Below are 27,684 nucleotides of genomic sequence, written 5' to 3'. Positions count from 1 at the left end.
GCCTTTTCTCCTGATCTAAAATCTTCAGAACCCATGAAATTCTATCCCTCTGGCATGTATTTTAGAAATATTTTGTGGTATTTTAATGTAGAATTCATTATTTCTGATGAATACATTAAATGTAAATTATAAAATATAAATTTGACCTGTTAGAACCTTCGAAATGGTGCTGTATTAAACAGAATGTTATCTTTTCAGTACAGATTTTGGTAGGATGTATATAAATCACTTCAAAAATGTTTTGGGGGAAGGGAGCCTCTCTTCTATGTGACACTAAAGTGTATTTGTGCAATAGAGCACATGACAAGATAAGGCAACTTTTATCTTGGTGCAGTCCAGGTTGAAGAGTCATATTTTATCATTGAACCTAGAGGCTACCAGATTAATCCATTGTAACCAAGGTTACAAAGACTTTTATACAGGAATGTTAATTGAATGAACATGTTAATGAAGCCCTTCCAGTTGTTTTATGGAGAGAATTAATCTACCTAAAATGATTTTAGTGTGTATTTTTTCAATTCTCCTAAGGAAAGTATGTCCCTACTATTTTAAATGCATAGCATGGGAGATAAGTTAATCATTACAAACAGTAGAGGACTTAAGGATAAAGGGTTTGATTTTTGGCAGAACTTGAGTTATAGTTGGAAACATAACTACCTTGGGATAGTATAGTTGAGATATTGACCTAGGGAAGAAATTTGCATGAGAAGCCAAATAATGATAGAAGATTTCTTGATGACTGTGGATTCAAAGCAAGACTAATATTAATGGTTTTTGGCATAAAGTTAGTCATATCCACCTTAGCTATGGCTAATAGGCTCTTGGCTTTTACTTAGATGGTGACCTACCGCCGGGAGCCTAAAGGATTGTATAGCTTCTGAAATAGTTACTATTCCCAAGCCCACCTGTTTCTCCAGAAATGCTAGATATTATCCAGAGAACTATTTTTATGTATCCATTCTGTGAGATTCCATAGTTCATCTAATTTCTTCTAACATATCAACATGTTTTCATTGTCTAACCTTGCCAAGAACTGTATGAGACTTTCATATTCAACGTTGTACTTAGTTTTCATGAATGTCATTTTTTGGGAAGTATTTTCTATCTTTTACAGATGGAGAAATTGATATTTAGCGATATTAAAGATCACCTTGTTAGTGAGTGGCATAGCCTAAAGCTGGAGCTTTGTGGCATTAAATGAGCTGCCTTTTAATAAATGGTTCTGGGGATGTTACCTGTGGGAATTCTTCATAGCATTGAACCCCCAGGGCAGCTCCAAAAATCATCTGGGATCTTTTAAATAATACGGAATGCTAGATTACACCCAGAATGAGTCTGGTTTACTTTGGTGTTCCATTAATGTCACCAATGCTCTTATCAGAAAAGTGTTTATGTATTGGAAAGTTGTAAAACTCAAGGTGGTGGATTCAAGTTTTCCAAAAATCTTAATTTTCTTTTGAAAACTTAGGTTTTATTGGGCAGCAATACTGTTACTTATTTTCTTTGAAGTGACAAGGCCACTTTATTCATTTTTGAGAAAGTCCATCTAATACTCAAGCCTGGATAACTACTGCTTGTCTGTCAGTTGTTCTTTCAAGAAAAATGGTGTTCTTTGAAAAAAAGTGCCTAGTGTAGCTCACAAGTGAAATACCAGAGTGCTTCTCACATGGGCAATTTATGTGCACCTCTCTTCTCACAGGATATTAAAAAGGTGGGTACTCATAGGTAGACATCTAATGGAATTATTACCGCATCAAAAGGGACTTCCCTAAATAAAAGTTTTCCCCACTGGTGATTGCTTGGTGGCGAAAAATATAATAACTATGGGGTGCCTGGTGGCTCAGTTGACTAAGTGACTGACTCTCGATTTCGGCTCAGGTCATGGTCTCACAGTTTGTGAGTTCAAGTCCCATGTGGGGTTTTGTGCTGACAGTATGGAGCCCCCTTGGGATTCTCTCTCTCCCTCTCTCTCTCACCCCTCCCCTGCTCTCTCTCTCTCTCTCTCTCTCTCAAAATAAATAAACTTAAAAAAATAGTATCTGTTAGTGGAATGGCTAATGACATTTTGATATTATTATGAAAATAATTTTCATATTTGCATACCCTGAAATGATCTGTGCTAATCCTAGGGTCTGGAAACTGTATTTTTGAGATACTTCTTTTATATTAATGGAACTTTGGGTATTTTTTTCCTGGAAATTCAGGCCAACTAGCTGCTGCTTCTACCTGCTTGTTCTTCCCTAGCTATTGATTGGTTATTAACAATCCTCAGGTACCTGAAGCTGCCTGCAAAGGAGTCTCCTGGAGCTTGTTGAAGGATGAGAGAGTAAAGTTGTTTATTTCTGCCCTTTTGCCCTATACTCATAGGGATTCTGTACTCAGAAGAGACCCCCTCATATGAGGCTATTGTTTATCCTAGAAACATTCAGGATTCAGTACTTTTTTCCTTTTTGAATGTTTTTATTTCTTGATTTATATCTTTAAACTTCTTTGGTATTTTCTTTTAAAAAACTGCTCTTGTCTGACATTTTTGTTTCACTTCTGTTTTAATCTCATGTTTGAACCTGTTCAAGTTTTTATCTCACGTATGTGTTTATGCTTTTTATCAGAGTTCTATTTTTACATTTCAAATTTATTTTAATCTTTAAATTTTTACATTGTATTAATTGTAATTTATTGTAAAGCTTACTATAATGTTTTCTCTAACCATTCTTGAAATTTTTAGTTTTAAAACTTTCACTACTTTCTTTTAATTTCTTTTTTTAAATTTTTAATTTTTTAAAAATTTTTTAGTTTTTTAAAAAACAATTTATTGTCAAATTGGCTAACATACAGTGTGTAAAGTGTGCTCTTGGTTTTTGGGGTAGAATCCCATGGTTCATCACTTACATGCAACAGTGCTCATCCCAACAAGTGCCCTCCTCAATGCCCATCACCCATTTTTCCCTCTCCTCCACCGCCCGCTTCCACCTTCAGTTTGTTCTCTGTATTTAAGAATCTCTTATGGTTTGCCTCCCTCCCTCTCTGTTTGTAACTATTTTTTTCCCATTCCCTTCCCCATGATCTTCTGTTAAGTTTCTCAAGATCCACATATGAGTGAAAACATATGATATCTGTCCTTCTCTGACTGACTTATTTCACTCAGCATAATACCTTCCGGTTCCATCCACATTGTTGCAAATGGCATGATTTCATTCTTTCTCATTGCCAAGTAGTATTCCATTGTATATATAAACTACATCTTCTTTATGCATTCATCAGTTAATGGGCATTTAGGCTCATTCCTTAATTTGGCTATTGTTGAAAGTGCTGCTATAAGCATTGGGGTACACGTGCCCCTATGCATCAGCACTCCTGTATCCCTTGGATAAATTCCTAGCAGTGCCATTCCTGGGTCATAGGGTAGTTCTATTTTTAATTTTTTTTTTTTCAACGTTTATTTATTTTTGGGACAGAGAGAGCAGAGCATGAACGGGGGAGGGGCAGAGAGAGAGGGAGACACAGAATCGGAAACAGGCTCCAGGCTCTGAGCCATCAGCCCAGAGCCTGACGCGGGGCTCGAACTCACAGACCGCGAGATCGTGACCTGGCTGAAGTCGGACACTTAACCGACTGTGCCACCCAGGCGCCCCTATTTTTAATTTTTTGAGGAACCTCAACACTGTTTTCCAGAGTGGCTGCACCAGTTTGCATTCCCACTCACAGTGCAAGAGGGTTCCTGTTTCTCCACATCCTCACCAGCATCTGTTATTTCCTGGGTTGTTAATGTTAACCACTCTGACCGGTGTGAGGTGGTATCTCAGTGTGGTTTTGATTTGTATTTCCCTGATGAGTGACGTTGAGCATTTTTTCATGTGTCTGTTGACCATCTGGATGTCTTCTTTGGAAAAGCATCTATTCATGTCTTCTGCCCATTTCTTCACTGGATTATTTGTTTTTTGGATGTTGAGTTTGGTAAGTTCTTTATAGATTTTAGATACTGATCCTTTATCTGATATGTTATTTGCACATATCTTTTCCCATTCCGTTGGTTGCCTTTTGGTTTTGTGATTGTTTCCTTTAATTTCTTTTAAGTGAATTTTCATTTTACTTAATAGTTTCTCTAACTTTTTGTTTTGATTTTGTATGCATTCAGGGGTTGTAGCAATAGAGCCCAAACCAAAAGTGGGAATTATTCAAGACTGGTGTGTTCAGCCCTTCTGTAATTGTCCTATCACTTTATCCTAGAGACCCTTCCTTCTTCTGACACTGATTCTTGGGCTGTCATATTTTGTGTAGATGTAAATTGAATTATATAGTATATATTGTTTTCTGTTTGGTTTCTTTAGTGTTTAGCATTATATTTGAGATTCATCTGTATTATTGCAGGTAACAGTACTTTGTTGATTGTCATTGCTATAAATATTCCATTGTATTAACATATCATAGCTTGTTTATTCTGAAATTCATGATCAGTTGAGTTCAGTTTTGGGCTGTTTCTTTTTTTTTTTTTTTCAATATATGAAGTTTATTGTCAAATTGGTTTCCATACAACACCCAGTGCTCATCCCAAAAGGTGCCCTCCTCAATACCCATCACCCAACTCCCCTCCCTCCTACCCCCCATCAACCCTCAGTTAGTTCCCAGTTTTTAAGAGGCTCTCTCCCACTCTAACCTCCTTTTTTTTTTTCCTTTCCCTCCCCCATGGGTTTCTGTTAAGTCTCTCAGGATCCACCTAAGAGTGAGAACATATGGTATCTCTCTTTCTCTGTATGGCTTATTTCACTTAGCATCACACTCTCCGGTTCCATCCACATTGCTACAAAGGGCCATATTTCATTCTTTCTCATTGCCACGTAGTACTCCATTGTGTATATAAACCACAATTTCTTTATCCATTCAACAGTTGGTGGACATTTAGGCTCTTTCCGTAATTTGGCTATTGTTGAGAGTACTGCTATAAACTTTGGGGTACAAGTGCCCCTATGCATCAGCACTTCTGTAACCCTTGGGTAAATTCCTAGCAGTGCTATTGCTGGGTCATAGGGTAGATATATTTTTAATTTTTTGAGGAACCTCCACACTGTTTTCCAGAGCGGCTGCACCAGTTTGCATTCCCACCAACAGTGCAAGAGGGTTCCCGTTTCTCCACATCGTCTCCAGCATCTATAGTCTCCTGATTTGTTCATTTTGGCCACTCTGATTGGCATGAGGTGATATCTGAGTGTGGTTTTGATTTGTATTTCCCTGATGAGGAGTCACGTTGACCATCTTTTCATGTGCCTGTTGGCCATAGTTTTGGGGTGTTTCAAATACTACTGGTTTGAGGATCTAGTGTATCTATATTTTTTTAAAAAAGCATTTACTGCATTGTTGTCCACCATACCAATGCTCTTATTCAAAGAATCCTAGATTATTAGGTGTTATAATAAGTTCTTTTTGCTCTTCAGTGTTTCTCTAGTGAAAATAGATGTATGCATATTTGGATGAGGTAAGTTACGGAGCTAAGGAAGAATAAGATGGACCAAAAAACTTTCAAACTCCTATTTCTATGCCATGCCTTTTCTATGCCATGCCTTAAGAGCACTTAAGAGGGCTTTTATGAAGTTTTTCGTTACTGCCTGTTGGTTAAATCCTGAAAAGTTGTACCTGGAGTCTGTACTATGCATTTTGAACGTAGGGTTTACAACCTCCTAGTGTCTAGTTTGAGATGAGTACTGTGGGACCTTGAAGTCATTTAACTTCTTTATGACTACTCCACTTGTGAAGTGGTGATAAAGTAGTATCTGCTTCATGGTATGAGGAGTATGACATGTGGTATCTGGTATCTGTTGTTGTTTTAATTCACATCAGCTAAGAGAGCAAGGAAAGTAAACCTCTGTGCAATGATACAGGAAAATTAGAAGAATTGACCTAACATCTCATCAGATTTACATCTTTTTGATTCTTTGTTTTAAAATATTTTTTTTAGGTTTATTTATTTTTGAAACAGAGACAGAGGGGGAGCGGGGGAGGGGCAGAGAGAGAGGGAGACAGAATCTGAAGCAGGCTCCAGCCTCCGAGCTGTCAGCACAGAGCCCTACATGGGGCTCGAACTCACAAATCATGAGATCGTGACCTGATCTGAAGTTAGACGCTTAACTGACTGAGCCACCCAGGCGCCCCACATCTTTTTGATTCTTTATTGTTGTGAAAACATCTCTAAATTGCTTTTCTAGGTAAGATGGACTGAGACTAAATTGGAGGACTTTTTTTTTTTTTTTTTGATTCAGTTTTGTGAAGTTCTTGATGAGATAGTTGTGCTTTCCTTCCCCCTTCTTAAAAGACTGTATTCTTAATCATTGGGGGAGTTTTCTAAATGGCTTTGGATTACATTTGCTCAAGACATTCTCTGGATAATGACTCCATGAGACTTAGTGTCCTAAGGATTTGTTTCCAAGTGGAAATAGTAGAGGAAACAAACAACCAAAAAAAAAAGAAACCTCTTAAGGAAAATGACTATTCTTCAGACTACATATTCTAAGTTAAAGCCTATAAACAGTTTTGTTCTCTGAGTTGTATACTGTCAGATCATGCTCCTTGCTGTTTGAATTAGTGAGGTACTATTAACAGCAGTAGTAGTTACCTGTTGTGTGTACCAAATCACACCCAAATTTAGCAGTTTAAAACAAACATTATCTCACAGTTTCTCTTGGTCAAGAATCCAGATGCAGCTGACATAGCAGTGTTGCAAATATTGACAGATTTGATGTTTAGTCAACATATAATACTTTTATACTTGCAAAATATTTATTAAGCATGTAACATATAAAGTTTGAAGTCTCTTGTGTGCCTTTCCCTGGTGCCATCTCTCCTCCAACCCCCTTAGAAGTAATCACTATTCTGACTTTTTTAGTCTGTTAATCCCTTGCTTTGCCTTGCTGTATCTGCCATGCTGTATCTTTGGTTTTACATTTTGAACTTTATACGAAATTACTTGTTTTCATTCAGCCTTATATTTCTGAGATTCTTACGTGTTCTTGCATAAGGTGTAGTTTATTGTGTATGAATATAACACATGGTAATCAGTCTGGACATTTGGATTTTTTGCTACTAAAAACTGTGTGAGGAACATGTTTGTACACGTTTCCTGTTGCGTATGTGCAAAATACATACATAAAATTGATGGACCATAAGTTATGTGCATCTTGAACATTCTAAATAATGACAAATTATTTTCCTCAGTATTTATACCACTTTAATTCCCATGAAAAGGGTGTGATCCTTCCAATTGCTCTGTATCCTAAAGTTGGTGTTTTTGTTTTTGCTGTTATATTCCAATAGAACATTATTTACAAAAGCAGGTGGTGGGCCAGATTTGGCCTATAGGCTGTAGTTTCCTGGCCCCTGGCCCAATCTATTACAGTTATATAGAAAATAAAAATAAAAGCTCTGTGTGCAATCAACAACTAAAAGAAAACATCCCAAAGGTTAAATTAGGTGGCATTTAGGTAGTTGAATTATGTGTAACTGTTTTGTGTGTATATTTTTATTTTGCAAAATTAGCCAAATGAGTATATTACTACCTTCAAAATGAAGGGGAGAAAAAGAACATTTAAAAGTGTTCATGTATTGGGGCAGCTGCGTGGCTCAGTTGGTTAAGTGTCTGACTTCAGCTCAGGTCTTGATCTCATGGCTCATGAGTTGGAGCCCCGTGTTGGGCTCTGTGCTGACTGCTCAGAGCCTGGAACTTGCTTTGGATTCTGTCTCCCTCTCTGTCTACCCCTCCCCGGTTCGTTCACTTTCTCTCTCTTTCTCTCTCTCTCTCTCTCCCTCTCTCCCTTTCCCTCCCTCCCCCTCTCTCCCTCTCCCTTACCCTTTCTGTCTTTCAAACATAAATAAACATTTAAAAAAAAGTGTTCATGCATTATCTGAGTTCTTGGAATAGCAAGTAAACTGTAACCTGAGATTAAAATATTGCTATAAAATACTACTGACAAGGGGTGCCTGGGTGGCTCAGTCAGTTGAGCATCTGACTTTGGCTTAGGTCATGATCTCCTAGTTAATGAGTTTGAGGCCCACATCGGGCTGTGTGCTGACAGCTCAGAGCCTGGAGCCTCCTTCGGATGCTGTGTCTCCCTCTCTCTGCCCCTTTCCCTTTCATGCTCTGTCTCTCTCTGTCTCTCGAAAAATGAATAAACGTTAAACAATTTTTTTTAAATACTACTGACAAGGCTAATATTATTTGGATAATATGGAACGGCAAGACTGTGGCTGTAGTTTCAGAATCCATAGTGTACTTTTTTTGGAGTATAGTTGACACACAATGTTACATTAGTTTCAGGTGTTCTCTATGCCAAACTTTGATACTGCTGTGTATTTTTAGTTTTTGCCAGTGTGGCAAGTATGAAATGATAGGTCCTTAATCTTCATTTCTCTTATTTTGAAAAAGAAATTGCATGTTTTTAAAAAATTTATTGGCTTTTTCAATTTTCTATTTGAGTTACCTTTTTTAAAGTTAGGTTGTTTGTGTTTTTCTAACCGTTTTAAGACATTTTTTTAATGTGCTCTGAGCTGTTCACACAGTGATTCCAAATATTTTATTTTTCCTCCCACTGAGTTCCACTCCCCCCATCTTTCTTATGAAAGTAGGGACTTCTGAGCTTTGATTTAGCCATATTCATGAACCCTATAATGATGACTGGAACATACTCATTAGATATTTGAGTTGAATACATTTTATCAGAGGAGATAATCATGTGAGGTGTTTTTTTTTTTTAAATCTTTTAAGTAATGTATTACATAGGTAAATTATTCTTCAACCAACTTTGCACTCCTAGGATAAACCTTGATTGGTCATGATGGTGGCTTTTTTGGTTTTTAAATCTCTTGTTGGACTTGTTTTGCCGTTACCTTATTTGGGATTCTCTTAAAAATTGACTGAGAGGTGAGACTGGTTTATAAGTATCTTATTATTCTTGTCAGGCTTGCATATGAAAACCCTGCTAGCTTCATAAAATGAACTGAGAAGTATTTGTATTATTACTATTATTATTATTTTAGAGAATGCTATGGACTAGTGAGCATTACATGGGACTCTGTCCCATAATCTGTACCCATGTTTAATAACTAAGGGATAGAAGTGAGTGTGGTAGTTTGTACAATTATTTCTAATGACCTAGTCACAAAACTTGTTTCTAATAACTGAGTTCTGCTGGTTAGAATTCTTAATAGCCAGATGGAAGCACTTCTAGTAAGGACGAAACAATAGTTTCATTGAATTAGAGGTATTACTTCCACCTAACCATTTGGTTTCCTTATTCTATTGAAATGAACAGGCAATAATAGTTACCATGTTGGCTGGAATGATTGATGCTGGTTATCAGGGGAAATAGAGTTGCTGCTACACAGTGAAGGCAAGAGGTATACCTAAAACCCAGGGGATTCTGGGGCATCTCATTTTGCTAGCATGTTCAGTGGTAAAAGTTAATTGAGATCTGTTACACTCATGGCTCACAGGCTACCAACAGCTCTGGATAGTTCAGGAGTGAATGTTTGGGTTCTCCTATTTCTCGTGTCATATTCTGTTTTAGGGCTTACACCTGTCTGCTGTTTAACAGATTGGAAATACATGGCATGTATAGTATAGTGTTGTCCTTATTTTATTTTATTTTTTTTTTTTTAGTCTCATTTAAAATGAGTCTGGAAATGGGCTATTCAGGGATCATATGGCAGTACTATGGCATCATGAGGGTCATAAACTTGTGTTTTGTTTTTTTTTTTTCCTCTGCTCTCCATCCTTAGTACATGATTTCCATCTTATATAGTTACCAAAGTCCAAAATGATGGCTGGAGTTTAAGTTGTCATGTATCCATTTCAGGCAGGAAGCTGGAGAAAAGGGGAAGGACAAAAAGGGGCATAGCAGCTGAAATGAAAATGAGTATTTGGATATGCAGCTAGCAGTCCTGACCCCAGATTCTTTCAGCTGGGTAAATGGGATAATTTTAGAAGGCTTTTAGAATTCCCAGAATATCTTTATACTTTGACCCTCTAAAACAAAATGCTTTGTAGTAATGATTAATTATATCTCACAATATTGACTAAATTATCCTTTGTTTTAGTGTTTTCATCGGTAGTTAGGGGGAACAAAGAATGTCTAAAAATTCAAAAGCCTAATTTATCCCAGTTGGGGCACTTGGGTGACTCAGTTAGTTAAAGCGTCTGACTCTTGATTTCACTTCAGGTCATGATCTCATGGTTCATGGGCTCGAGCCCCATGTTGGCTTTGGACTGACAGCATGGGGCCTGCTTGGGATTCTTTCTCTCCCACTCTGTCTCTGCTCCTTCCCTGCTTGCATACTCTCCCTCTCTCTTTTTCAAAATAAATGAACTAAAAAAAAAAAAAAAAAAAAAAAAAAGCCTAATTTATCCAAATTCATTTTCCTGTGAGTTGCAATTTAATGATAGACATTTTTTAAAAGATTGATTGTCTGCTTTGTGTATATGAAAAGATCGTAACAATTATCATATATTCTTTGACCCAGTTTTTGTCCATATCCTTTTAAGATGGACATGACATGATTGCTCTCTGTTTGTTTGTTTTTGCTGCTTTCTTGCTAAGTTTTTTAAAAAAGAATTTGTTTTATGAGTTTAATTCTTGCCAATTTTTGTGGACATGAGGTTCTAAAATTTGTTAATATGTTTTCTTTGATGGTAGTGGGACTATTAAACCAGTCTGTTTATCTTTTACTTGCTAGTAGCAATCTTTTAACAAAAACATTTACAAATTAAAGCACACTTTATAAAGATGTAAGGATATCAGAGTGTCATCACTGTTAAGAATAATTTTCCTTTGTACATAATTATCAATTTGAAGTAGAACTTTAAAAGAAGCAATTTCTCTGTTTCATGATAGTGGTAGCAGCAACTTTTTTTTTTTTTTTTTATTTACAGGTATATAAACTCAACCTGGACATTAGGGAACTAATCTGAAACACATAAAAATGTTAGTTTTTTTTTTTTCTTTACAGATTAACATTTATGGGCTAAAGGAAGGGATCTTTATGAAGGACACTGAAAAAGAATAGTCAGAAGATAGTTGATTTAGAGTGTGGTGTTAGCAAAGCAAAGATTTAGAGCAGTTGTTCTACATGTATTTTGAATCACAGACTGCTGAAGGGATATTATAGAATCTTCTCGGAATTGTGTCTGTTCCCCACTTCCTTCCTTCAGGTGTTGATTCCTAGAAACTGTCTCTTTTGGGATGTTCCTGTCAGCAACATATGCAAATTTTGGTTGCTGTACATCTTCATGTCTCTTTACAGTCAGTAGCTACCACAACCACTTTTTTGACTTTTGTTGCAATAAATTAGTTTTCCAGTTTTAGAACTTCCTTAAGTTCAGTCACAAAAAAATGTACTCTTGAGTGTCTGGGCTTGTTTTATTCCTTGTGTGTATCCGTAGTTTGTTCTTTTTTGTTACTATACACTAGTCATTTGTTTAAATATAATACCACTTAGTTTGTTTATCTGTTTACCTGTTGATGGACACTTGGATCGTTTCCAGTTTTTGGCCACTGTGAATAATGTTGCTGAGAACACTTTTGTTGTTCACCTGAGTCTGTTCAGTTATCGCCTACCTTCAGGAAGGCCTGCTTGTGTGGCTGACCCTGGACTAATTCCTGTGAACCCAGTGCTTGGATGTACTTTGTATTGTGCCTGTTTTACAAGTCCCCAGTAAAAGCCCTGGACCCTGTAACCTCAGCAGGCTTTTCTGGGCAGAAACACTTTGCATATTTTGCTGCTCTTCATTGAGAGAGGAATAGAATTGTTGGATCATGTGGTAGTTGTAAGTTTAACCTGGTAAGAAACTACTAAACGGTTTTCTGTAGTGTTGGACCACTGTACCCTGCCTCTAGCAAAGTATGAGAATGTCAGTTGCTCTACATTCTTGGCAGCACTTGGTATTGTCAGTTTAATTTTAGCTGTTCTTTTGGGTATGTGTATCTCATTGTCGGTTTAATTGACATCTTCTTTTTTTTAAATTTTCTTTTTTTCAACGTTTTTTTATTTATTTTTGGGACAGAGAGAGACAGAGCATGAGCGGGGGAGGGGCAGAGAGAGAGGGAGACACAGAATCGGAAACAGGCTCCAGGCTCTGAGCCATCAGCCCAGAGCCTGATGCAGGGCTCGAACTCACAGACCGCGAGATCGTGACCCGGCTGAAGTCGGACGCCTAACCGACTGTGCCACCCAGGCGCCCCATTAATTGACATCTTCTTGATGACTAACGATGAGGACCTTTTAAAGTGTGCTTGTTGGCCATTTTGTATATCTTCCATGGTGAAGTGTCTGTCTTTTGTCCACTTTAAAAAATGGGTTATTTGTATTTTAATCAGTTATAGGAATTAATTTTATAGTTTGTTATGCTAATTGAATACGATGTTAACTTATGTAGCTACAAGATCATTGATCACAGGAGTTCAGGAATACAAGTAATGTTTATGAAATAGCCATAGGCTGTTTGGGTACCTAAAGGCATAAGCCACCAAGTAGTAGACATAAGCAACATGCTGAGAGTGAAGCCAAGCCTTATTGCACCTGTTAATTTATGAAAATTTGGGGGATGTGGCTATCAGCCCACTAAACTCTGTTATGCTAATTTAGTGTTCCTCCTGTTCTATATAAGTTATTTGATTAATTGATTATTTATTTATTTATTTATTTATATTTTGAGATAGTGTATGCACCTGAGCATTTGAGTGGGGCAGGGGCAGAGAGAGGGAGAGAGAATCCCAAGCAGATTCTTTGAGCTATTAGGGCAGAGCTCAAAAAGGGGCTCAATCTCAATAACCATGATATCATGACCTGAGCCAAAATCAAGAGTCCAAACACTTAACCGACTGATCCACCCAGGTGTCCCTATTAGATTATTTTAATCATAATTATTAGAATAGTATTTAGAGTGATTTGTAGTTGTGTCCCTTTTATTTTTACTTTATTTTAAAGTTTTTAGAATACTTATTTTGGTTACATTTGGATTGTGTGTTATTTCCATTGGCTGTTAGATTTATAATAGAAATATTAATAATAACTACAGCTGATTCTTGAACAACACAGGTTTGAACTGTTAGTTACGCTTAATGTGGATATTTTCTGATAAATCCATACAGTACTATAAATGTATTTTTTCTTCCTTATGATTTTCTTAATAGCATTTTCTTTTCTCTAGCTGATGTTATTGTAAGAATGTGTTGTATAATACATGTAACATATAAACTGTGTGTTAATTGACTGTTTATGTTACCAGTAAGGCTTCCAGTCAAGATTAGGCTATTAGTTAAGATTTAGGGGAGCCAAAAGTTATATGCAGATTTTCATCTCTGCAGGGAGTGTGCCTCAATACCCACATTATTCAGGGGTTAACTGTATTCTCAATCTTGTGATAGAAACACCAGTGTTCATTACCCTTAAAGAGTTACTGCCATTAATAGATTCTCATAATATTAAAAGACTGCATATATTTCTTTTTTTTTAATATGAAATTTATTGTCAAATTGGTTTCCATATAATACCCAGTGCTCATCCCAACAGGTGCTCTCCTCAATACCCATCACCCACCCCCCATCAACCCTCAGATTGTTCTCAGTTTTCAAGAGCCTCCTATGGTTTGACTGCCTCCCTCTCTAACTTTTTTTTTTCTCTCTCCTTCCCCCATAGTCTTCTGTTAAGTTTCTCAGGATCCACATAGGAGTGAAAACATATGGTATCTGTCTTTCTCTGTGTGACTTATTTCACTTAGCATAACACTCTCCAGTTCCATCCATGTTGCTACAAAAGGCCATATTTCATTCTTTCTCATTGCTAAGTAGTATTCCATTGTGTATATAAACCACAATTTCTTTATCCATTCATCAGTTGATGGACATTTAGGCTGTTTTCATAGTTTGGCTATTGTTGAAAGTGCTGCTATAAACATTGGGGTACACGTGCCCCTGTGCATCAGCACTCCTATATCCCTTGGGTAAATTCCTAGCAGTGCTATTGCTGGGTTATAGGGTAGATCTATTTTTAATTTTTTGAGGAACCTCCACACTGTTTTCCAGAGCGGCAAGACTGCATATATTTCACTAAACATCTGTAGTGCCCAAATTTAGTTTGCTGACAGTTATTTTATGATTGCTCAATAAAAATCACCTTTTACGTTTCTATTGATTATTTAGGGCTGTTTGCTGAGTTTTATAGCTATGCTGCATTTCATGGGGGCTGTTTCATAAGTGGCCTCCAGATAAATGAGATAGTGCTAGCAAGTATTAAGATCATGTTTAAAAATTCTATAACTTATATAATCATTCCTTTCAACAGTAAAGTAATTGAGGTTATATTATACATTACTAACAAATCCTTTTTTTTTCTTTTTACAAAGGAGTATAATGATTATTATCCTGTGATTGTCTTTTTTTTTTTTTTTTTTTCAATGTTTATTTATTTTTGGGACAGAGAGAGACAGAGCATGAACAGGGGAGGGTCAGAGAGAGAGGGAGACACAGAATCGGAAACAGGCTCCAGGCTCTGAGCCATCAACCCAGAGCCTGACGCGGGGCTCGAACTCACGGAGCGCGAGATCGTGACCTGGCTGAAGTCGGACGCTTAACCGACTGCGCCACCCAGGCGCCCCTGTGATTGTCTTATATAATTATATTGTCCCTCTTTCCATGAACTTATGTACATGCAAATAAGTGTAAATTCACAGAAAATTTTAAAAACACGTTTCTTAGGTTTATGAAGCCTCTAAAAGTTGTTTATGTTGTTTTTGTTGTTAAATATACTTTGGCTGTTCAAATTTTAAGTTTTAGACTGAATTAAAAAAATACTTTGGCTACTGGGTCAGAGTATCTTTAGTATTATTTTAAAGCAGATAAATAGTAATTTGTATCTGTTAACTTTGAATCTGATTTTACTGTTTTACCATTCTTAACTTTTCTCAGTTTTGATTTGTGTAAGATCAGTTTTATAACACTACATATTTTAAACTTAGATTGAGGAAATTATTTGTACCAAAAGAACAGTATCAATTATAGCTGTTTCTTTAACTTGAGTGACTGGCAAATGTTTTGTCAACTTTACTTGATTTTAAGTTGGAAGGAATATAAAAGTTAACATTCCCTTAAATGAGGTGGTTCATAGGAAGTTCTTAGCACTGTGGTGAGTACATAGTAAGAGCTCAAATGTTAGCCGTCACACTTGTTATAGGCACAGTTATTATCATTATTATTGCTGAAAATTGACCCATAGTTAATTTGAATTATGATGGTGCTATTGATTTCTTGGGACAGGGATCAGAAAAGGCTGATTTGGATATTACAAATAAACATAGAGTTACAGGTATAAAGATCAGATCAGATGGGGGAGCAAATTTGGTATGTAAATGTGAATTTGGTTAAGTTAATTTGTATGTTAATATACACATAAGAATATATGTATAACAATTATTAAGTTCAAATGTATTCTGTAGAACTCAGTCTATTATTTCTTTCCACAGCCTTATATTCTGTTATATTATTCTGTGTGTTCTTCTGGATCCCTTTTGTCTACTTCTACTATGAAGAAAAGGATGATGATGATACCAGTAAATGCACTGTAAGTATGTTTATTTTAGAGGTCCCAATTTAGGGGGAAGAGGAAAGATTATTTCCTCAAAGGATGACATGACTGTTTGAATTTATTATAGAGTTGTGTTGTCTAATAGAAATACAATGTGAGCCAGGTGTGAAATTTCAAATTTTCTAATAGTGACGTTAAAATAAGTAAAAAGGAGCAGTTGAACTTATTTTTAATGATACGTTGTATTTGATGTAATAGGTTCCAAGTAGTATTATAATTTCAAATAGAGGCAAAACACATTATTAATGAGATACTAAGTTTCTTTTTTCACACTAAGTCTTTGAAATTTAAAATGTATTTTACATTACAGCACATCTCAGTTTGAACTAACCATATATCGAGTGCTCAATAGCCACATGTGACTTGTTTAGAGCAGTTCTAGAACAGGGATTGGCAGACTTTTTCCCTAAAAGGCCACGGAATAAACATTTTAGGCTTTGTGGGCCATATAGTCCCTGTCTCAACTACTCACTTTTGCTCTTGTACTGTAGAAGTAGCCAGAGACAATACTTAATGAGCATAATGTGATCCAGTAAAATAGGAAGCAGGCTACATGGGGCCCACAGGACAGTCTGCTGACCCTTGTTCTAGAACACTTGCAGACAATTTTTACTAATCCAGGATAACACTCATATAAAAACCTGATGAATATAACATACATGCATGTTCCAAATTTCAGACCATTGTCACTTAATATTGGTATAAAAATCTTAACTGAAATACTACCAAATTTAATTCAGAGGTATCTTAAAAATACATTAATATAGTATAACTGAGTTGGGCCCATCTCTAGATTACGTGGGGAATTTGGAATCAGCACACCTATTAATATATAGTAATTTAATAGGTCAAAGAAATTGTATGTTGAAAGGTATTTGCTAAAATTGAATAGTTTTTTTCTGATTTAAGGGAAAAAAGCAGCATAAAAGGCATGTCTTTTGTCTTTTTATTGAGTTACAGGAATTTGTTTTATACCTTGGTTATATTTTGTATTTAAGCACAAAAAAATATATGCAGTTTTCACTCAAAAGCCAGAATTATGCTTAATCAGGTTTATTAAAACCTTAAAGTATTTGCATTAAGATCAGGAGCAAGTACATAACAATATTTTAACTGATTACCTGAGTGGTAAAAAGTACAATTTGTTAGAGAAAAAATAAGATGTTTAAATATTTATAAAGAAAGTCAAAATTAATTATTTGCAGATACCTATGTAACTCTATTTGAAAACCCAACATATGTAAGGTGCAGTGGCTGGTTAGGACATTAATGTTAAAAACTGAATGAGATACATGCTTTCTCTTTTCACTTGTTCTAAAGTTCATCTTCCCCAACTCTTTGGTTGATCTTAAGATCCTTCTTAACCTTTAGTTTTTTTCCTAAAGACTGTCTTAAGTCCTTTGTGAAGAATTCGTTTATATGAAGCATGAATTTAAATTTTAAAAAGTGATTTTTAGAGACTTCATTAGGCTGAGAGACAAAAAATTTTTTTTTTTTTTTTTTTTTTTTTTTTTTTTACCAATTTAACCTTTTCTTTGAGGTTAACTTGTCTTTTCGTATTTAGAATATCCAGCTTTGTATTTTTCTTTGTCTTTGAACAAAGATAATGATAGATGTCTTATAAAATTACATATATGTTTTATATATTTTTGTTTTATATAAATACATATTTTATATATAAAGTATATACACATATATGCATATTAAATATTTATTGCAATTATAACCCATTTCAATGAATTGGGGGGGAGGTATTATAGATTCTGATTGCTTCCTGTTTGGGGGAATATTTTATTAAATATTCTGATAATTTTACTAATGATGCTCACTGAAGAATTGATTATGGTTTTGAGTACTGATTTTCATAAGGTCTAATCATTGAAAAGATTTTAAAATCTAGTATGGTTTGCAGAGATACTTATGATGTGGCATATATATTGTTTTTTATTAAATTTTAAGATTCTTTTTTTCAACAAGGAAATTTTATGCAATTGAATATAAATGTACATTTGATATGAAAGTACTGTTACACTGTAGCAAGAATATTTTATATTTTAAAGGTCTTACTAAATGGTATATTTTTTCTCCTTGGCATCTAGCAAATTAAAACAGCATTCAAGTATACTTTGGGATTTGCTATAATTTGTGCACTTCTTCTTTTAGTTGGGTAAGTCTTGATTTTTTCCCCCCTGAAAATGGAAATAGTATATAATGGAAATAATAAAGACTCATTCAGAAAAATGTAGAAAGAAAATATAAGGAAAAGAATAAACCACCTTTTATATCATCACCAAGCAATAACCACAATTATCCATTTTTGTCTGTGTTGTTCTGCCTAGACATTTTTTTATGTGTTCAGATACATGCAGAGTGCCCTTCCCCCCATACATATGTCCTCCATGTTATAGTTTTACAGAAATGTGATTTCATTTTATGTAATTCTTGATAACCTACTTGCTGACATATTTTAGGTATGTCTTTAGGATAGTAGTGTAGATTCATTATTTTTGACAGTATTGCATTCTCTTTTTAGGATACAGTTTATTTAGGGGCCCCTGGGTGGCTCATTTGGTTAAGCATCCAATCTTGATTTTGGCTTGGGTCATGATCTCATGGTTTGTGAGCTTGAGCCTCGTGTTGGGCTCTGTGCTGACAGTACAGAGCCTGCTTGGGATTCTCTCTCTCTCTCTCTCTCTCTCTCTCTCTCTCTCTCTGCCTCTTCCCTGCTCACACTCTCCCTCTGTCTCTCAAAATAAATAAATGAACATTAAAAAAAAAAAAAAAGATGAAAGCTAAAGGATACAATTTATTTAATCTTCTAGTGACGACTACTTGGACATTTATGATGTTTGCAGTTTTTCCATTTTTATAAACAGCTCTTTGATGAAAACCCATCTGTGTATCTTTTCAAATCCAATGCATCAGTCTAAATCTTTGAATTAATGTTTGTCAGTGAGTTCCTTTCTTAAATCTTCTTCCTTAATGTTTTAATATCAATAAAGTTTTACAATTTTTTTTATACATTTAAAATTTTTTCTTTGGAAAACATTTATCCTTGTTAATGGAAGACATTTCTCCTTATTAAAATAGGTTTTGATTCTTTTTTTTTTTTTTTTTAATGTTAGGAAATGTGTGAGGTGTTAATAAGCTTTTAAAAGTTCCCTTTTGTAATTTGATCTCAGAAACTTCAATAAATAAAAAGTAGCATTTATCAAATGCAATTTGTAGTGGGAATAAAATTGGTCAGTAACCTTTTGTTGTTCTGAGTTCTTAGAACACAAATGCTTTATAATCAAGGCATATTTCCAGTACTCTTTGTCTGCCTTGATGTGTCATGAAAAAAGAGTACTTATTGAAAGAACATTTTTTTAGTAGTTTTTCTATTTATTTTAGGTATTGAATATATTTTTTTAGTGTCTTTTGGCCTTTTAAAAAAGCCAGTTATGTTAATGTGAAAGTTAATGTGAAAGTCTCTAGTCTCTTCTCTAGAAACATAAATTATCCAGAACAGAGATCAGCAAACTTGAAAAAAAATTTTTTTTAAATGTTTATTTATTTTTGAGAGACAGAGCATGAGCGGGAGAGGGGCAGAGAGAGAGAGGAAGACACAAAATGGAGAGCAGGCTCCAGGCTCTGAGCTGTCAGCACAGAGCCTGATGCAGGGCTCAGACCCATGAACCATGAGTTCATGATGGGCTGACGTCGGATGCTTAACAGACTGAAACACCCAGATGCCCCAAACTTTTGTTTTTTTTAACGTTTATTTATTTTTGAGAGAGAGAAAGAGACAGCGCAAGTTGGAGACGTGCAGAGAAAGAGGGAAACACAGAATCTGAAGAAGTCTCCAGGCTTTGAGCTGTCAGCACAGAGCCTGACATGGGGCTCGAACTCGTGAACCATGAGATCATAACCTGAACCAAAGTTGGACACTTAACCAACTGAGCCACCCTAGTGCCCCAGCACACTTTCTTAAAGCGTAGTTTTTTAAGTTAGAGGTCGACACAGTTTTTGTGGCAACTGCTCAACTTTACTGTAGCTCTATAGTAGTTGTAGACAATATGCAAACAGAAGGACGTGGCTCAGTTCTAATAACACTTTATGGACAAACACCGGCAGTCAGAAGTTTGCCAGCTCCTGATTTAGAGCATAACTGAGAACCATCAGTAAAACCACAAATCTTTATAACAGCCAGAGTATCTGTCCCAGATAAAAGATATCCGAAGTGTGTGTGTGTGTGTGTTTAAGAGAGAGAGAGACCTTGAATGGGGGATAAGTGTAGGGAGGAGAGAGAGAGAGAAAGACAGAGAGAGAGAGAGAGAGAGAGAGAGAGAGAGAGAGAAAATCTTAAGCAGACTCCATGCTCAGCGAGGAGTCCAACACAGGGCTCAATCCCATGACCCTGGGATCATGACTGAACTGACTGAGCCATCCAGGCTCCCCCGGAAGTATATTTTTAAATTTACTCATTGTTTTCATGGCAGATTACCTTCAATCCTCATTTAGAGTAACATTTTGCACGATTCTGATATTTTTAACAGATCTCTAGATGACATTTATTTATTTATTTATTTATTTATTTATTTATTTATTTATAATATTTTTTTTTTTTTTTTTACTGTTTTATTTACTTTTAAGACAGAGACAGAGCATGAATGGGGATGGGGCAGAGAGAGATGAAGACACAGAATTTGAAGCAGTCTCTAGGCTCTGAGCTGTGAGCACAGAGCCCAACACAGGGCTCGAACTCAGGAACTGTGAGATCATGACCTAAGCTGAAGTTGGATGCTTAACCAACTGAGCCACCCAGGAGCCCCAACATTTATTTATTTAGAAGCAGTATACTAAAAGTTAAGCAAATGTTTCTTGCAAATATACCAATAACAAGAAGCGACAGTTTGACTAGCCATTTTGAAGACTGTAACATTCACTTTTTTCCCACATATTATTGTGTACTAGTTATGTTGCAGATACCGTGCAAGGTGCTGGTGAAACAGCACTTAACAGAAAAGACAATTCCTTTTCTTCATGGCATACATTCAAGAGAGGCTTAGAGGGACAGAGAAAGAAAATATACAAAAATAGATTGTGTTGAGGTTGTGAAATGTTAGGGAAGGCACTGATGAGAAGTTAATATTTGAGAAGGCATTTGAAGCAATTGAGAGAGCCATGAATATTTGTGGGGGGAAGAGCATTCCAGCAGATAAAAAGCCCTGAGGCAGCCCTGAGCCCTGGCATGTTTGAGACAAAGTGAGGAAACTAGTGTGGCTGGAGTGGAGTGAATGAAGGCTGCAGTAGCTGAAGATAGGGTCAGAGGTAACTAGATCTGCCAAATTTAGTAAGATATCATAGGCTTTTGTTAGGACTTTGACATTTCTTGTGGGAGAGATGAGAAGCTATTAGAGAGGTTTTGTTATTGAGGAACATAATCTGACATTTTAAAAGGTTCCCTGGATGATGTTTTGAGATTTGACATTATGGGGCTAAGGGTAGAAATAAGAGATCTGTGAAGAAGCATGATGGCAAGGCATTATGGTAGCCATTGGAGAAAGAGCCAGAAGGATATTCTGATAGGATAGATAGGTAGGGTGTGAGAGAAAGAGAGATTGAGGGCGTACCTACTTTTAGCCAAACTGCAGTCTTAGGAATATTTCTCTCACTTTTAAGACCAACTGCAACTTTGGGAAATTCCTAAAACCATTCTTAGGTTTCGTAATTCTCTAGAAAGATTTAAATAAATCACTGATAGCTGTTATGTTTATTGTTACCGTTTATTATAAGAAGTGAATACAGGTTAAAATCAACCAAAAGAAGAGATGCATAAGATAGAGTCTGGGAGGATTCCAGATATGAAGCTTCCATTGTCCTCAAGATATGTAACTCTTCTGGCATTGATGTATGACTGTATACGTGGAGTATTGCCAACCAGGGAAACTCACAATGAGCCTTAACATTCAGAGTTTTTATTGAGACTCTATTATGTAGACAAGTCTGATTGATTGTTTGCCCACAAAGTTATCTCAGCCTCTAGGTCAATGGATGCCATATGACCTAGAGTCCACCACCGTAAATCATATGGTTGGTCTTTCTGGCCCACAACTTAAGATTAGGTGTTGCCAGCTCCTGCCCTAAATAAAGATACTCCTATGAGGCATGACTATTGGGTACCTGGTGGAGCCATGGGCAAAATTCACACCTCTTTTTGGGCAAGGCCAAATTCTTTGCTACACAGAAAGGTGAAGTTGTCATCAACTGAGATAGGCACTTCTGAAGGAGGAGCAGGTTTGATGGGAGAGTATCAGAAGCTCAGTTTAGTTCATGGTACATTTTATAGGCATTCAGGAAGAGATGATGAGTAAGCCACTAGATTAAGCATTAGAAAAGTCAGAGTTTAGTCTCTGCTCTTCCAATAGCAGTATCTAGCTCCAATGAGAAAATGAGGTTTTTTTTTTTCTTTGTAAAATATGAAAGATAAGCTGAAGAATTGCTAAGTGTTACTCCCTGTGCTACCTCCTGCCTTCCTCAATACTATGGTCCTTTTGTAATTGAATTGATAATGTTGGCTCTCATGGTGGATAACAGGTGAGAAAGAATGGCATAGAAAAGCACCCATACAGGTGGAAGGCTTTGATTAAGGTGGAAGGATATTTCCTCCGTTGTTACAAGAACGATAAAAATGAAAAGAGGTACAGGTAGGTTCTTAGGTTTTGTGTGCAAATAAAAGTATTCCTCTTTGATTGGCCTCTATTTTCTCATTGATATTTGAGATCTTTAGCTGAGAGCACTGATAGAAAAGGACATATGTGGACTCCTGTATTTCACAAGCCTGAAATTTGTGAATAAAAGACTAGTAATTGTTTTGGTTACCCAAGGTAGTGTTCTTCTCATTACCATATTTGAATGAGGTATATACATTTAGGTTAAGTGATTGACTAAATTTCCTGCAATTTTCTTGATGGTGACCTACTCCTCATTTTTGTTAAGTGATTTTTTTTTCTTTTAAAACAGTAGATAATTTTATGGCAAAAACATTATTGAGGTTTAATTCATGCAACTAACATTTTTGGAGCACTTTGTTGGGTAGTGTGCAAAGTCTTGGGGATAAAGATGGAGGGTCATTGTCTATTTCCTCAAGATTCACAGTGGGGAGAGAGACATAAATATATAACTTGAGTTATAACATTTAAGTGCTGTAATAAGAGATAGGTACCAGGTTTTGATGATGGAGTAGCAAGTTCCTATTCTTTTTTTTTTTTTTTTCTAACATTTTATTTATTTTTGAGAGAGAGAGACACAGAGAGAGAGAGAGAGACAGAGTATGAGCAGGGAAGAGGCAGAGAGAGGGGGAGACACAGAATCCAAAGCAGGCTCCAGGCTCTGAGCTGTCAGCACAGAGCCAGATGTGGGGCTTTAACTCACCAACTGTGAGATCATGACCTGAGCTGAAGTCAGACGCTTAACCAGCTGAGCCACCCAGGTGCCCCAGCAAGTTCCTATTCATATAATAGGAATTCTGCATTGAAGACTCAGGAAAGACCTACTAGGGAATAATATTTGAATTGAAGTTTGAGGAGTGGAAATTGATCAGCTGACTAAATAAAAAAGTTGAATAGCATGTATAGTGTATTAGTCTTTTCAGAGTGCTGTAAATAATAGACATTTATTTTCTCATAGTTCTAGAGACTAGAAATCCGTGATCAGGATGTTTGCAGATCATGTCCTACAGGATCTTTCCTCTGTGCTGTCACTCGGGGAGAGAGTGCTCTCTGGTGTTTCTTCCTCTTCCTAAAGGACTCAACTCCATGGGGCTAGGATCCCACCGTTATGACCTCATTTAAGTAATTACCTTCCTGAAGGCCCTGTATCCAAAACCCTTCACATTTGGGGTTAGAGCTCCAACATAGGGATTTTGTGAGGACAAATTCAGACCATAACATTCTGTTCTCTGGCCCCCCAAAATTCATGTCCTTCATACATGTGAAATACATTCATCCCATCCCAGCAGCCCCCAAAGTGTTAACTCAGCATCAATTGTAGGTCTAAAGTCTCATCTAAATATCCTCTAAATCCAGTATAGGTGAGACCCGAAGTACGATTTATCCGTCTGAGTCAAAGGAGTCAAAATTCTTCATTAGCAGTGAACTTGTGAAAACAGACAAATTTTGTGCCTCAAAGGTAGAATGGTAGGACAGGCATAGGATGGACGTTTCTATTCTAAAAGGGATAAATTGGAAGGAATGAAAGGGTTATGCATCCCATGCAAATCCAAAACCTAACATGGCAAATTATTCAATCTTAAGGCTCAAGAATAATCATCCTTGGTTGAATGCTCCACTGTCCAGGCCCATTGAGGGGTAGGTAGTAGAATCACTACTATGCCCTAGGTATTGGGCCTATCCTCTTAGTTCTGGGCATAGGTCCTGCTCCCTTGACTCCTTGCAGCCGTTGCCCTGTGGCCACAATTGAGGAAATAGAAGAGGAAGCAACCTTTTCCCTGGGCCTATAGTGGGAGTGGCAGCCCTCATTATAACTGAATTGCTTTTGGATACTTTCTCTTGAAGGATAAAGCATGTTCTCAGCTAAATAATTCTGTTATCCTGTCCTGTGAATCCCCCAAATCTCATAACCTTCCTTATTTTGTCCCATCTGTGTTCCCTTTATGTCAAATTGGCAGTGTTTCTGCTAGTATCATCCCACCATTGTTCCTGGCTTCTGGTGAGATGGCTGATTAAATCCGTGGTTTCCACCCTTATTAATCTCCTTATCAGCCTGTTCAGCCACCGTCTTAGAACAGGCTTCATTATTTTTTACAATACTTTTGGGCCAGTTCCTTTTTGCTTAACAGTTCCTTTACCTTACCTGTCTCCTCAGTTTTCTGTAAACCGTAAGGAGAAACCAGCCTACTCCTTCAACACTTTGCTTAGAATCCTCCTCAGCTAAGTACCCAATTTTATCTCTTAAAAGTTCTGCTTTTCATAGAACCACAAAACAATTCAGCCCAAATGTCCTTGTCACTGTATAACATGTTATCTTCTTCCTTTTAGTTTCCAATAATCTGCTCTTCATTTCTAGCTAAGATTTTACCTGGATGACCTTTAGCAGCCATATTTCTACCAACATTGTATTCATGAGATGATCTATGTCTTTTCTAAGACAACAATGGTTGCTCTTTTTTCAGTTGTTCCTAGAATTGTGTTTAGCATCCATATTTTTTATCAATAGTCTCTTTGTTAAAATACAAAATTCCACTGGGTAAATTTGAAGATCTAGTTGGCTTTATTCAGCAATTCATGAATTGGACAGCATCCATCTAGCAAATAGAAAGGAGCTCTAAGGAGTTAATGCAAAATGGAAGGCTTCTAGAGGGAGAAGTTGGTGAGATAAGAAATTCAAAGAGTGAATTGTTTCAGGGAAGGTCACCTTCCCTGAGGGGAAGGCAGGGGATTTTATCAGGCAGATTACTTTACTAGTACTGACTTGGAAATTTCAGATTGATTAGTTTAAAATTCCCCTTCTAGGGGCCCCTGGGTGGTTCACTCAGTTGGGGGTCTGTTTCGGCTGGGGTCATGATATCTGGGCTCCTGGGTTTGAGTCCCGTGTTGGGCCCTTTGCTGACAGCTTGGAGCCTGGGGCCTGCTTCTGTGTCTCCGTCTCTCTGCCCCTCTCCTGCTCAAGCCCTCTCTTTCTCTCTCTCAAAAATAAGAAAATTAAAAAAAATTTTTTTTTAATTCTGTTATGCCCAGAATTCGTGATCCCCAAATACCGCCAGGGAGCCGAGTCCGATGTAAAAGTAAAAGAGCCTTTATTCGAGCTAGCTCCTCGAGCTCAATCCCCTACCCGCACCGACACAGCGGTGAGATACCGGAGAGAGCGAATTTCAAAAGGACAAAGGTTTTATTGGGGCCTAGGGGCAGTTGGTGAGGTAATGGCTATGGCCTCAGCCGATTGGCTGGGGAAGGGTCCGAGTCCTGTTAGGCAGGTGAGGGGGGAGTTACTCAAGGGGAGGAGGTGTGGTCAAGGTGAAGGACACAGAACAAGATGGAGTCGGCCTGCGTAGGCCCGCCCTTTCAATTCCACTCCTGGGAGAGGCTGCAACTGCAATTAGGTTAGGTATTAAATATTGGTGGGATTCAGCACAAGTGACTCCATTTGGGACTTTTTTTTTTTCCTTTTATTCTTTTTTCACACCTTCAGGGCAGCCTAGGCTTTTTCTGGCATGCACCTTAAAACTCTTCCAGCTTTTGCCCATTACTGAATTTCAAAGAGACAGCCACATTTTTAGGTATTTGTTACAGTAGGAATCCACTTTATGGTATCAAAATCTATAACTGTCTACTTGGGCTGTGGTAACAAAATAGCACAGACTGGGTAGTTTACCCAGTGAACATTTATTTTCTCACAGTTCTGGAGTTGTGAAGGCTAAAAGTCCATGATCAAGGTGTCAGCACATTTGGTTTTTGGTGAGGATACCTGACTTGTAGATAGCTACCTTTTCATTGTGTCCTCACATGGTCTTTACTCTGTGCTAGCAGGGGGAGAGAGAGCTCTCTAGTGTCTCTTCCTCTTCTTATAAGGACACCAGTCCTGTTGGATTATAGCCTTACCTGTAGGACCTCATTTAACCTTAATTGCCTCCCTAAAGGTTCAATATCCAAATGCCATTAAATTGGTGATTAGGGCTTTAACATATGAATTTTAGGGGGACCAGTTGAGTTCATAACATTGTGGTAACTGAGAGGCTGTAGTTAGCATGGAGTATTTGAAGACTGACCTAAAACATACAATGTGAATTTAAACTCTCACAGTACTGAAAAAAAGTATGTTGTGACGTTTCAGGTATTTGTGTGGGTGACAGGCTATGGCATTAGCCAGGTAGGTGAACTCTGGGTTTTATATACAATGTTTAAGAAATTTCCAGTTTTATCCTGCTGATCAGTTGAAAGACAGTGAAGATGTATATACATTTATGTTTGTGAATGCATGAAAGTAATTATATATGAATTTATTTTAAGAGTTGCAACACCACGAAGGATGCATTTGAAAGGGGCATTTGGGAATTGGGTTGGAGAATTGAAATATAAATGATAGGAAGACCAGTTAGGTAATTATTGTAATAGTTCAGCTGACAGATGAGGGTCTAAACTAGAGTAGTTACAAAGAGAACAGACTGGAAGAAACTGATAAAATATTTGACAGATAAATATGACTTGGTGATTGAGTGTAAGATGTGAAAAATCTTACTTTCTATTCTACTGAGTTTATCATTTCAGTTTCATATCTACTGAAATTCATTAGCCTTTCCATTGTCTCTTCCTTTAAGTGATAATCTGTATTAAACTAATACAGTGAGTCAAATTGGGTATAAAATATTTTTACTAAGCAGTTTTTCAGTTTTACTATTTTAAGAGTGTAAGAGAAATTTATAACCTTATGAGGCCGCAGTTCTCATCTTGATCTAGTATGGTGTGTCTTTGGAAGCTGAAATTCTCTGTATGCATTTTTTTTTTTTTTTTTGGGGGGGGGAGAGACTGAGATTAAGAAAATATCTGTACTTTCTACCACACAAATCTCATTATACTCGTTGGTTATTTTAGTGTCATCATCATTTAGTAAATGGCTGATAACCTTATTAAATGCTGCCTCCTGATCAAAATTGATGTATTTATATTCCAGACACATCTGACTTTAGTTTTAGTTGCCATTGCATCTGTTAGGAGAAACTCCTTTCTCTTCATAGATCTTTGTCTATAGGCTGACATTTGGCTGGTGAACACTAGTTTGCCCCTTCTGGTGGTTAAGAGGTTGAAACGCTTCCATATGAGTCAGCAGCTGCTCTTCCTTCTTGAGTCTTCTTACCCCACCCTAGGCCCATTTAAAGGGTAAAGCCTGGTTCAGCATTGTCTTCCAGAATTAAGGCCAGTGTCTCTGTTGACTGGTTCATGTCTTTGCCATATTGGTTGTTAAATGTTTTGGATATTATTGTCCAGGATATATAGATGAATTTAGTTGTAACTCTTGAATTCTGCTTATAGATGTTTATCTTAGTTTATGTGAAAGTATTTTGCA

The 27,684-nt window shown here is 36.8% G+C and overlaps 1 protein-coding gene across 2 annotated transcripts in view; it reads left to right on the top strand.

Annotated features, from left to right (window-relative positions):
- Nucleotides 1-27,684, top strand: part of LMBRD1 (LMBR1 domain containing 1) — a 112,245-nt gene that overhangs the window by 11,627 nt on the left and 72,934 nt on the right. For both annotated transcript variants that reach the window (XM_045498675.1, XM_045498676.1), the window contains 2 exons: nucleotides 15,500-15,597; nucleotides 17,721-17,788. In XM_045498675.1, coding sequence (XP_045354631.1) covers nucleotides 15,500-15,597; nucleotides 17,721-17,788 — 166 coding nt within the window. The remainder of the gene's footprint in view (nucleotides 1-15,499; nucleotides 15,598-17,720; nucleotides 17,789-27,684) is intronic.

The sequence above is a fragment of the Leopardus geoffroyi genome, chromosome B2 (assembly GCF_018350155.1).
Source record: "Leopardus geoffroyi isolate Oge1 chromosome B2, O.geoffroyi_Oge1_pat1.0, whole genome shotgun sequence".
NCBI lineage: Eukaryota > Metazoa > Chordata > Mammalia > Carnivora > Felidae > Leopardus > Leopardus geoffroyi.
The sequence above is the reverse complement of the archived record's forward strand: the minus strand, read 5'-3'. Positions and strand labels throughout refer to the sequence as shown.